Source organism: Rhincodon typus, unplaced genomic scaffold, assembly GCF_021869965.1.
Source record: "Rhincodon typus isolate 14 unplaced genomic scaffold, sRhiTyp1.1 hic_rhity00000051, whole genome shotgun sequence".
In the NCBI taxonomy this organism is placed as follows: domain Eukaryota; kingdom Metazoa; phylum Chordata; class Chondrichthyes; order Orectolobiformes; family Rhincodontidae; genus Rhincodon; species Rhincodon typus.
The window spans coordinates 1,665,431-1,676,122 of record NW_025965689.1 but is presented as its reverse complement, the minus strand read 5'-3'; the positions used below and the strand labels follow the sequence as shown (position 1 = coordinate 1,676,122).

Here is a 10,692-nt window from a genome sequence, read left to right as displayed (position 1 = left end):
GTTTAAGGTGGGGTGGAGGTTCGATAGACCTTAGGATTAGGGTAAATGTTTGGCATAACATTGTGGGCCGAAGGGCCTGTACTGTGCTGTATTGTTCTATGTTCTAACATTTGGTTGCATGGGATCCAGGGAAAGCTAGCTAATTGGATTAAAAATTGGCTTGATGGTCGGAAGCAGAGGGTGATGGTTGAAGGTTGTTTCTTGGACTGGAGGCCTGTGACTTGTGGTGTGCCACAAGGGTAGGTGCTGTGACCTTTGTTATTTGTTATTAACGTAAATGTTCCGGATGTGAATGCACAAGACATGATTAGTAAATTTGCGGATGATGCAAAATTCGAAGGTATCATTGATAGTGAGGAATGTTATCAAAAATTAGAGGGATCTTGATCAGATGGAGAAGTGGGCGGAGGATTGGAAAATGCACTTCAATACAGATAAGTGTGAGGTGTTACACTTTGGAAAGTCAAACCAAAGTAGGCCTTATACAATAAATGGTAAGGTCCTGAGGAGTGTTGTGAAACAGAGGGACCGAGGAGTACAAGTACGTAGTTCGTTGAAAGCGGCGTCACAGGTGGATAAGGTCCTGAAAAAGGCATTTGGCATGTGAGCCTTCATTGATTGAGGCATTGAGTATAGGACTTGGGACATTATATGACAGTTGTATAAGTCGGTGGTGAGACCACACTTGGAGTTTTGTGTACAGTTTTGGTTGCCCGGTTACAGAAAAGACAGAGTTCAACTGGAAAGCGTTCAAAGAAGATTCACGCAGGACTGGTGGGCCTGAGTTATTGGGAGAGGTTGATCAGAATAGGACTTTATTTCTTGGAACATAGGGGAATGAGCTGTGACCTTATTGAGGTGTATGAAATCATGAGGGGCATAGATAGACTAAATACATAGAGTGTTTTTTGCCCAGGGATGGGGAATTGAAAACTAGAGGACATAGGTTTCAGGTGAGACGACAAGGATTTAAGAAGAACCTAAGGGGCAACTTCTTCATGCAGAGAGTGGTGCACGTGTGGAATAGGCTGCCAGAGAAAGTGGTTGAGGCAGGTACAATAGCAACATCTAATAAAACATTTGAATAGGTACATGGTTGGGAAGAGTTTAAAGGGAGATGGACCAAATGCGGGCAATTGGAACTCACTGAGTGGGCACCATGGTCAGCATGAAGCAGTTTGGGCTCAAGAGCCTTTGTCCATACTGTATTACTGTGTGACCCTGTGACCTCAAACTACAATGGGACCTTGACCAAAAGGACCAATGGGCTGGGGAGTGGCAGCTGGAGTTTAATCTTGAAAAATGTGAGGTGCTACAAGTTGTGAGGGAAAATCAGGGCAACACTTGCACACTTAATGGTAAGCTCCAGGGAAGTGTTGCCAAACCAAGAGGCCTTGGAGTGCAGATTCATAGCTCCTTCAAAGTGGAATTACAGGTACATCGGGCAGTGAGGAAGGTGTTTGATTGGTCAGTGCATTGAGTGTATAGATTGGGAGGTCATGTGGCTGCACAAAACATAGGTTAGGCCACTTTTTGAATGCTGTATTCAATTCTGGCCTCGCCTTGCTGTAAGAAAGATGTTGTTAAACTTGAAACGGTTTAGAAAAGGTTTACAAGGATGTTGCCGGGGTGGAGAGTTTGAGCTGTGGGGAGAGACTGAATAGGCAGTTCTTTATTTTTTCCTGAATCAGCAGTTTTATATTTCCTTGGTGTGTTGGAAGCTGGGTGGTGACCTTATTGATATTTATAAAATTATGAGGTGCATGGATAGGGTGAACAATAAAGATCTTCTCCCCAGGGGAGAAGAATCCAAAACTAGACGGCATGGGTTATCGGTGAGAGGGGAAAGTTTTTTAAAAGGAATTGAAGGGGCAACGTTTGCACACACTGAGTGGTGTGTTTATGGATTGAATGCCATAAGAAGTGGCGGGGGCTGATAAAACTACAACATTTAAAAGGCTTTTGATGAGTATATGAAAAGGAAGGGTTTAGAGGGATATGTACCTCATGCTAGCAAGTGAGACTAGATTAATCTAGGATATCTGGTTGCTATTGACGAGGTGGATCCTAGGGTCTGTTAACATGTTGTACATCTCTATGACTGTATCACAGGAACAGATTGTGAGACAATAATAATCTTTCACACTGCATAAACAGACAGAACGATAACTGCACTCCCATTTTCAATTGCAGAGATTGACAGATATTCGGCTAAGTGTCCCTCAGTAAACCTGAATGTCTTAACAGTACAATGTTGCTCACAACGTAGTAAGGAAATCTCAGATAGTGATGAAACAAAATAATATTTTACAAATAAAAGATTGTCATGAGCAGAATAAAACACATTGTCACAATTAAAATCTCACAGGTACTGTGTTCAAAATATCATTAAATGACAATAATCAGTTCAATTTAGAGTGAGGTCGGAGTTTGATCCATGTATAAAATTTTGGTTTGTGTTTCACCTTTCGTTGCAGATCCTGACAGATCTTCATTGTGTCCCACACTAACCATTCGGAGAGGGACGAAATATCATGTATTGACATTGTTGTAAACTACCCAATCAGGATCAAGGCTTTCCCCCATCCTTCATTAGCATTGCTGACGCCGTCAGGCTATAAAATGCGAGCTCCGAGCCCGCTTTCCTTTAATCTGTGTCTGAAAGTGACCGTCGCTATGGCAGATGAGAAGAAAGCGCAGCCAATTTCCAAGAAGGGCGCGAAAAATATCATCAAGAAGGCCCCAGGCAAAGGCAGCAAGAAAAGAAAACGATCCCGGAAAGAAAGTTACTCCATCTACATCTACAAAGTGATGAAGCAGGTTCACCCCGACACCGGCATCTCCTCCAAGGCCATGAGCATCATGAACTCGTTCGTCAACGATATTTTCGAGCGTATCGCGGGGGAGGCTTCCCGCCTGGCCCATTACAACAAGCGCAGCACCATCAGTTCCCGGGAGATCCAGACCGCCGTGCGGCTGCTGCTGCCCGGGGAACTGGCCAAGCACGCTGTGTCGGAGGGTACAAAGGCGGTGACCAAGTACACTAGCTCCAAGTGAGACACCACAGTGTGTTGACAAAAACACACATCCAAAAGCCAACGGCTCTTTTAAGAGCCACCCACAATTTCATTGAAGCAGCTGAACCATTTTAAGTTTGTAATTGATTTTGGGTCTGTATAATTGATGTCCCTAAGCTTTGTGTTTTTTTATAAACGTTCTAAAAATTAACGCGTGTTCCCTGACTCCCTGTCCTTTATTCTCGGTTGCGGACATACCCAGTCTCTTTACTTTGCCTGGATATTTATCGCTAGAGTCATTTTTCAGCAACTTCCGTATGTTCCAGTTACTCTTTAATCCTTGATCAGGGCAGCAGCTACAGTGCCCCGTAGCCACTGATACTTGAGTTTCACCCCCGGGGGAACTAAACTAACTGTTCGAGTCTCATGAATACATTTTGCAGTTTACTCCTTTTTTTTTCAACTTTCAAAACTCCATGGAGGCTTGGTCTGATTTTTGTGGAATACTGCAAATGAGGCTTTCAGCTGTTGGTGAGAAGCTTTCAAAATGAACAGAGACAAAGCCAGAATAGCTGCCGGATTGCGATACCAAGTGTGAAACTGTGGCTGAAGTCTGATCAAGGACAAGAAGGGAGGGCAACTTCAAACTGTGCTTTAAAGATTTAACGCGCTCACCCGGAACAACGTTGTTTGTGGTTTTATAAGTATATCAGGGTGCACTTGTAATGTGAACGTGAATTAAATTCAAAGAAAAATTAAATTATTCATTCCTCTTTGCAAAACTTCTCCCTATTTCGTACATGTTGGAGGTTTTTCAAACTTGTCCCGGTGAGGTAGAAAGCCTGAATATCTCCCGTGGCAACGAAAAAAAAATGACGTTGCGATTTCTGTGTTGTTAAAATTTCCAAATCTCTGTGCATTTGTCCGATTTTTTTTTTCCAGAATGCAGAATGTGGGGCTTTCTGCTGTGGCGGAGAGGCTTTCAAAATGAATCGAGATCAACGGGAAAGTCTGATACAGCACAATAAGTGAGGGCCACTTTACAAAATTGTCTGAAGATGGTGTTGCTTAGGGAGTGAGAACGAGAGATTGTATGAAGTGCGCATTTGTAATGTGAAAGGAAATTAAATCGTAAGCATTTATGCACTATACTTTGTAAAACGTCTTCCTCGTATTGTCCATATTGGCGGGCTTTTCAAATCGGAAAGAAAACGTACTGGCATCGCAAATGTGGAAATATTGTTGATCTAATGCAATTGGGAGGGTGATTGTGAAATATTGTTTAAAGCAGTACTGCTGTCACCCAGAAAGAAATAGTGGTGTGATACTTTTATTAATATATCCGAGTGCTGATGTGAATTAAAATCAATTTTCAGCAGGTTCTTTCTTTTTGCTTCCGCTTATTCTTCAGGTTCAGGGAAATAAAAACAGCAAGATCAGAAATAGACAGATTCAATTAGGCCAGGGAACGAGACAGAGATTGTATGAAGTATGCAGGTGTATTCTAAAAGTAAATTATCTGAAGTATAAACGCATTCTTTGTAAAACTGTTTTATACATTTTGGCGGGCTTTTCAAATCAGACAGAAAGCGGTTGATGATTTGGCGCCGGTATTTTCCGGCCTCCTCCCCGGGCCCTCTCCGGATTGGTGAGTGAAGCAGATATCTGATTGGGAATTGAAACGACATCAGGAGATGCTGAATAATGTGACCAATCAGCAATGGCCGCACCACCATTCCTCCCGAAGGTATAAGAGGCCGGAATGGGGGCGCATTGCGTCATTCTATGTGAAAGTGTTTGTGAGATTGTGGTAATGTCTGGGAGAGGAAAGGGCGCTGGTGGGAAAGCTCGCTCCAAGGCGAAGTCCCGGTCGTCCCGGGCTGGCCTGCAGTTCTCGGTGGGCCGCGTTCACAGGCTCCTGAGAAAGGGAAACTATGCTGAGCGTATGGGTGCCGGAGCGCCGGTCTATCTGGCTGACGGCTGAAATCCTCGAGCTGGCTGGTAACGCGGCGCGGGACAACAAGAAGACCCATATCATCCCCAGGCACCTCCAACTGGCCGTGCGCAACGACGAGGAGCTCAACAAGCTGCTGCGAGGGGTGACCATCGCTCAGGGTGGGGTGCTACCGAATATCCAGGCCGTGCTGCTGCCCAAGAAAACCGCCGCTGGGGGCGCCACTAAAAAGTAAACAGACCGTTATTACATCTGACGACCCAAAGGCTCTTTTAAGAGCCACCCACAGCGTCTGTGAAAGAAACTAGACCCTCACCAGTGCCGAGTTAATTTTAATTTCCTTTGTATTACAGAGAGACCGGTAACACAATATTCACCCTGCCATAACTGTTATTGTTATTGAACTATAACCGCCTGGACGGAATGTATCCATGCGGCAGTTTCCTGTAATTGCATTGGAAAGATCTGACACCGGTGGAGGAACACCAATAAATTTAGAAATCGGGAAATAATGACCCCGGTAGCCGCAAAGCGATTCAGCATCTCTTGACATGATGTTTTCGACCAGATATAACTATCTGCAGTACTGTACCCCCTCTTTTAAGAGCCAACCACAGCATCAATGAAAAGCAGCTGGACCGTCAATTGTGACCTATTGGTTTTCTTTTTAGTACGAAGACCCGGGACTGTAACGAGACTGCTATAAATGAGGATTTTTGTATTTTTGAAGTCTTGCAGAATGAGCCAAGATAAAACTAGAACAGCCAGCTGGCTAGAATAGTAAATGTGGAGATTTTGCAGTGCGGGACAGCGACATGTAAATAATAGCTGAATGCGGTGTCCCCATTAATACGCTGACAGGGAACAACATCATGGAATGCCGACACAGCAGAAAGATGCCATTCGAGTTTGAAGCGACACTCCGAAGAGCATGTACCGAAGTAGACGAGAGGGAGAAGGGGAAAAGAGAGATTGTGTGTGCTAAACTTTAAAATCTTTTGAATGCTTTCGCGGCCTTTTGAAATTTACAGTTACAGCTGGGGAAACGCCGAGGGAGACAATGGGCACACAGAGGCATTTTATCGGCAATTTATAAACTTTTGCATACATGCAGTCCAGCACTTCAATTGTATTCTACGGTTACTGTTAAAATCTCAACTTATAACGTGCTTGGCCCTAATTGACTTTTGTCTTTAAATGTGAATGAGTGCATCTCCTATGCCCACTCAGTCCATGTAATTGCTGCTGCATTGACACACTGCAGCTTTAGTACGCTGTGGGTTCATATTAAAGAAGGCAATAGCGCCGACCGCTTGCTGTTCTCTCTGCCAATCATAAATCTCCTGTATACAAGGAACCTTCAATTATGTTCTGCGATCAATTGATAACCGCTACTTGAATTTTGTCTTTGAATTAACGTGACAAATGCTTTCCTCAGCCTGATTTAATTTCTTCAATTACAGCCGAAACGACGCATTGCAATAAAAGAAAACCATGGGCGCGTAGTAAAGTAACCAATAGCGCCTACCGATTGCTGCTCTCTCTGGATGGTTTAGTGGCTCTGAAAAGAACCGTTGTGTTTCTCGGGGATAACGTGCAGGGCCGGGCGCGCTCCCCGCGGATCCGGCGGGCCAGCTGGATGTCTTTGGGCATGATGGTGACTCGCTTAGCGTGGATGGCACGCAGGTTGGTGTCCTCAAACAGACCCACCAGGTAAGCCTCGCTGGCCTCCTGCAGAGCCATCACGGCCGACCTCTGGAAGCGCAGGTCTGTCTTGAAGTCCTGAACGATCTCCCGCACCAGGCGCTGGAAGGGCAGTTTGCGGATCAGCAGCTCGGTGGATTTCTGGTAGCGGCGGATCTCCCGCAGAGCCACCGTGCCGGGCCTGTAGCGATGAGGCTTCTTCACTCCGCCCGTGGCCGGAGCGCTCTTGCGGGCCGCTTTGGTCGCCAGCTGCTTGCGGGGAGCTTTCCCCTCCGGTGGATTTGCGCGCTGTTTGCTTGGTTCTGGCCATTCTCTTCATCTCGCTGTAACACACCTTTTGTCGCCAGCTGCTTGCGGTACAGAAACAGCAGTCGGCTCTGTTATTCGATCATGGCTGATGTGTTTCTCAAAACTGATGTGCCTTCTCCCCTGATCTTTTTAAACTTTTTCTTGTGAATACCTGTCTATCTCGGTCATAAAACCAGTATGTGTAGTTGGCTGCCCATACCATAAATATGATGGGAGAGAAGACGGACAGGTCAAGGAGGCGGGGATGGAGTTTTGCGGGGTGTGGGAAGTGCTGGTCTTAGGATGAGGCGTTAATACCGACAACAGCCAAGTAAATGATTTGTTCTGCCTGTTCTCTTTCCTGGAACGCTGGGTACGAAATTAGTGTCTTTTCGAAAAGGATTGTCCAAAATTAAAAGTCGTGAAAGATGTGAAATAACGAGCTGCAGTACACTACACCCTCTCTTATGTGCTGCCTTCGCCGTGCTCAGGTCTACGCTCTCAATCGGACGAGTTGGGTGGCTCTGAAAAGAGCCTTTGGGTTCGCTGGAAAAGGGTCGATTTGCTCAGCCGCCGAATCCATAGAGAGTGCGGCCCTGGCGTTTCAGAGCGTACACCACATCCATGGCAGTGACCGTCTTGCGCTTGGCGTGCTCAGTGTAGGTGACCGCATCCCTGATCACATTCTCCAGGAAAACCTTCAGTACCCCACGGGTCTCCTCGTAGATCAAGCCTGAGATGCGCTTGACCCCGCCACGGCGAGCCAGGCGCCGGATGGCTGGTTTCGTGATGCCCTGGATGTTATCACGGAGCACTTTGCGGTGCCGCTTCGCACCACCTTTTCCCAGGCCTTTGCCTCCTTTGCCTCTTCCAGACATCACGCTTCTTCACTCCAATCGCTGCCGAATAAGAGTCGAGCTGCCTCACCTTCCTTTTTTATACAGCCCGCCCCGACCTGACTGAAAAAGAGCTGACAGACAGTGAGAGGCGGCCCGGATAGTAAACAAAGTGACAGCAGAGAAACATCCAGCTCCGCCTCCAGCTAACTCCCGCCCCCAACTGGGTCTGGAACGAAAACTTTTCTCCATAAGGGCAGTGAACACAACGATCAGCAGAAAATCTGCAGACTCGAGCTTCATGGTCAAAGATAATAAAAACAGGAGCTTTTAAAAGCACTTGTGATACAATTAAATGACCATTTCCCGGCCTTTATTAACAAGACAACACGGTTGCTTCCATTTCAATGTCAGTTTCTGTTCCTTCAGCTGAAAGAGAAAACCATTGTTTGGGGATTGTGTTGTGAAGCAGGGTTTCTGGGTCAGTGTTACGAGTGTTGGAGGGGCTGGGTGTAAATCCGGTAGAGAAATGCGGACGAGTTATTCACATAAAGTAATATGTAATTTATCCCTGCACTCGGACAGGGATCATTTGATCCGGGCTCAGCTCTTTCCTGAGAGATGTGGGTGGCTCTGAGAAGAGCCTTTGGATTCAGATGGTTACATGTTGCACCGACTGCTTCATTTCTTTGAATCAGAGATAGTAGGAACTGCGGATGCTGGAGAATCCGAGACAACAACGTGCAGGGCTGGATGAACACAGCAGGCCAAGCAGCATCATAGGAGCAGAGAGGCTGACGTTTCGGGCCTAGACCCTTCATCAGAAAAGGGGGAGGGGAAGGGGGTTTTGAAATAAATAGGGAGAGAGTGGGAGGCGGATAGAAGAGGGATAGAGGAGAGGATAGGTGGAGAGGAAACAAACAGGTCGAAGAGGCGGGGATGGAGCCAGGAAAGCTGAGTGTAGGTAGGGAGTCAGGAAGGGGATAGGTCAGTCCAGGGAGGACGGACAGGTCAAGGGGGCGGGATGAGGTTGGTCGGTAGGAGATGGAGGTGCGGCTTGAGGTGGGAGGAGGGGATAGGTGGGAGGAAGAACAGGTTAGGGAGGCAGGGACGAGCTGGACTGGTTTTGGGATGCGGTGGGGGGAGGGGAGATTTTGAAACTTGTGAAATCCACATTGATACCATTGGGCTGCAGGGTTCCCAAGCGGAATATGAGTTGCTGTTCCTGCAACCTTCGGGTGGCATCGTTGTGGCACTGCATTTCTTTGCTGCTTTCTTGGTCACTTTCGCTTTGGGCTTGGCCTTCGGTTTACCCGATTTCGGGACCGGTTTTGCGGCCTTGGGACTCTTGGTCTTTCTCACCTTCTTCAAGGGAGTCCTTTTCTTAGGCGCTACATTCTTCACCGCTTTCTTTGGCGTTGCTGCCTTCTTGACGGCCGCTTTCTTGCCTGGGGATTTCTTCGCTGTCGCCTTCTTGGCCGTTGTTTTCTTCACGGCTGGTTTCTTGGCGGATGCTGCTGGTCTCGCCTTCTATCCCACTTTTGCCTTGACTGGAGTCTTTGGGAGTTTGAAGTAGCCGGAGATGCCCTGGCCCTTGACCAGAACCAGGGAGCCTTTCGCCAGACACCTCTTGATAGCCATCCTGATCAATGCATTTTGCTTCTCCACATTGACCCCGCTTCTCTGCAGCGCCTTCTTGAGAGCGGCCAGAGACGTCCCCTTCCGATCGCTGCTCTCCCCGACAATCTTCACAATCCGCTCACCCAACCCGGGACAGGATGGTTTTTTCCTGGGAGCCGCCACCTTCTTCTTCTTGGGAGTCTTGGGTTTGGTGCTGGCGGAGGCTGGAGGAGCCGTTTCCGCGGCTGCACTGTCGCTCATGTCGGGAACTCTGCGCTGAATCTCCCTCTGTCATCCTGAACTGGGTCAGCAATGAAGCTGCTGGTGGCGGTACTGAGCAACTTAAAGGCAGCGAGCGGACGGCGCAGAGGCAACCTGCCCTCAGCTCCCGGCTCCTGCTGCCTCTCTGTGTTTCTCTTTCGGCCAAAACTCTCCAATTCCTCTGCAATTCCGCATCTTCAGATAGCCAGGCTCGATCGTTCCTGACTCTGACACGGGAAGGTTTGCGGCCAAAACGTTTTCACTCGAATTGACGGCTCCGTTGTCGAGTTAAACTCATTTTGCTGCTGCACTAATCGCGCTCTCTGAGCTGAGCGCTGACATTGTCGTCACTTTTAGACTGAAATCTTAACATCAACAAATACATTGACTTGAACCTTACCTTTGGGGTTTAGTGGGGGAGCATGGGGGATAAGTTGAATTGAAAATCTTATTGATTTGAACAAGAGGGGCTCGTAAATGCCATGTTACGAAAGCACGCACAAACACAGTTACGTTAGACTAATCTGCCCGCCCTTCTCCGAAAGTCTCTTTGAAACAATATTCACAGTCACACACTCACAGGCCAGAAATATCACCAAATGTAAATGTGAAAGGATACATTTTCTCCTCCTCTCAGCCTTTGCTCCAGTATCCAGGGAGTCAGTTGTAGTTTTTCTCCTCAGTAACTGTTAAACTCTCTGAGGCTTCTGCGCCGGAGATTCGCTCTTCTGCAGATTCAGCAGCAAGATCCAATCAAATGGTTTGAAGTTATATTGATCGCCCAGATCACTATTTTTCATTCCGGTGACAATACTCAACATCGGTTCTGGGAATCAACAGACATAGAAATATGGATAACAGCAACTGGACCGAACCAAACGGCCCATGAAATCTCTCCTCCCACTCATCATAAAAATGGCAGATCATCCAATTCAATAGCCTGTGTCAGTTTTTTTTCTCTCATATAGAGTCATACAGCAAGGATACAAACACTTCAGTCCAACTCGCACAT

General features: G+C 47.0%; 2 protein-coding genes and 3 pseudogenes across 2 annotated transcripts; 2 read left to right on the top strand and 3 right to left on the bottom strand.

Moving 5' to 3' along the window:
- The first annotated feature begins 2,573 nt into the window (after window positions 1-2,573).
- LOC125488149 (late histone H2B.L4-like) lies at window positions 2,574-3,381 on the top strand. Its single transcript, XM_048621061.1, has one exon. The coding sequence runs from the start codon at window positions 2,623-2,625 to the stop codon at window positions 3,055-3,057; it is 435 nt and encodes a 144-aa protein (XP_048477018.1). The 5' UTR covers window positions 2,574-2,622; the 3' UTR covers window positions 3,058-3,381.
- Window positions 3,382-4,779: 1,398 nt separating this feature from the next.
- The window catches only part of LOC125488125, an 8,611-nt pseudogene continuing 2,698 nt past the window's right edge, over window positions 4,780-10,692 (top strand).
- On the bottom strand, window positions 6,496-6,994 carry LOC109932050 (annotated as a pseudogene).
- On the bottom strand, window positions 7,527-7,856 carry LOC109932036 (histone H4). The gene has a single exon (XM_020531296.2). The coding sequence runs from the start codon at window positions 7,839-7,841 to the stop codon at window positions 7,530-7,532; it is 312 nt and encodes a 103-aa protein (XP_020386885.1). The 5' UTR covers window positions 7,842-7,856; the 3' UTR covers window positions 7,527-7,529.
- LOC109933293 lies at window positions 8,412-9,680 on the bottom strand (annotated as a pseudogene).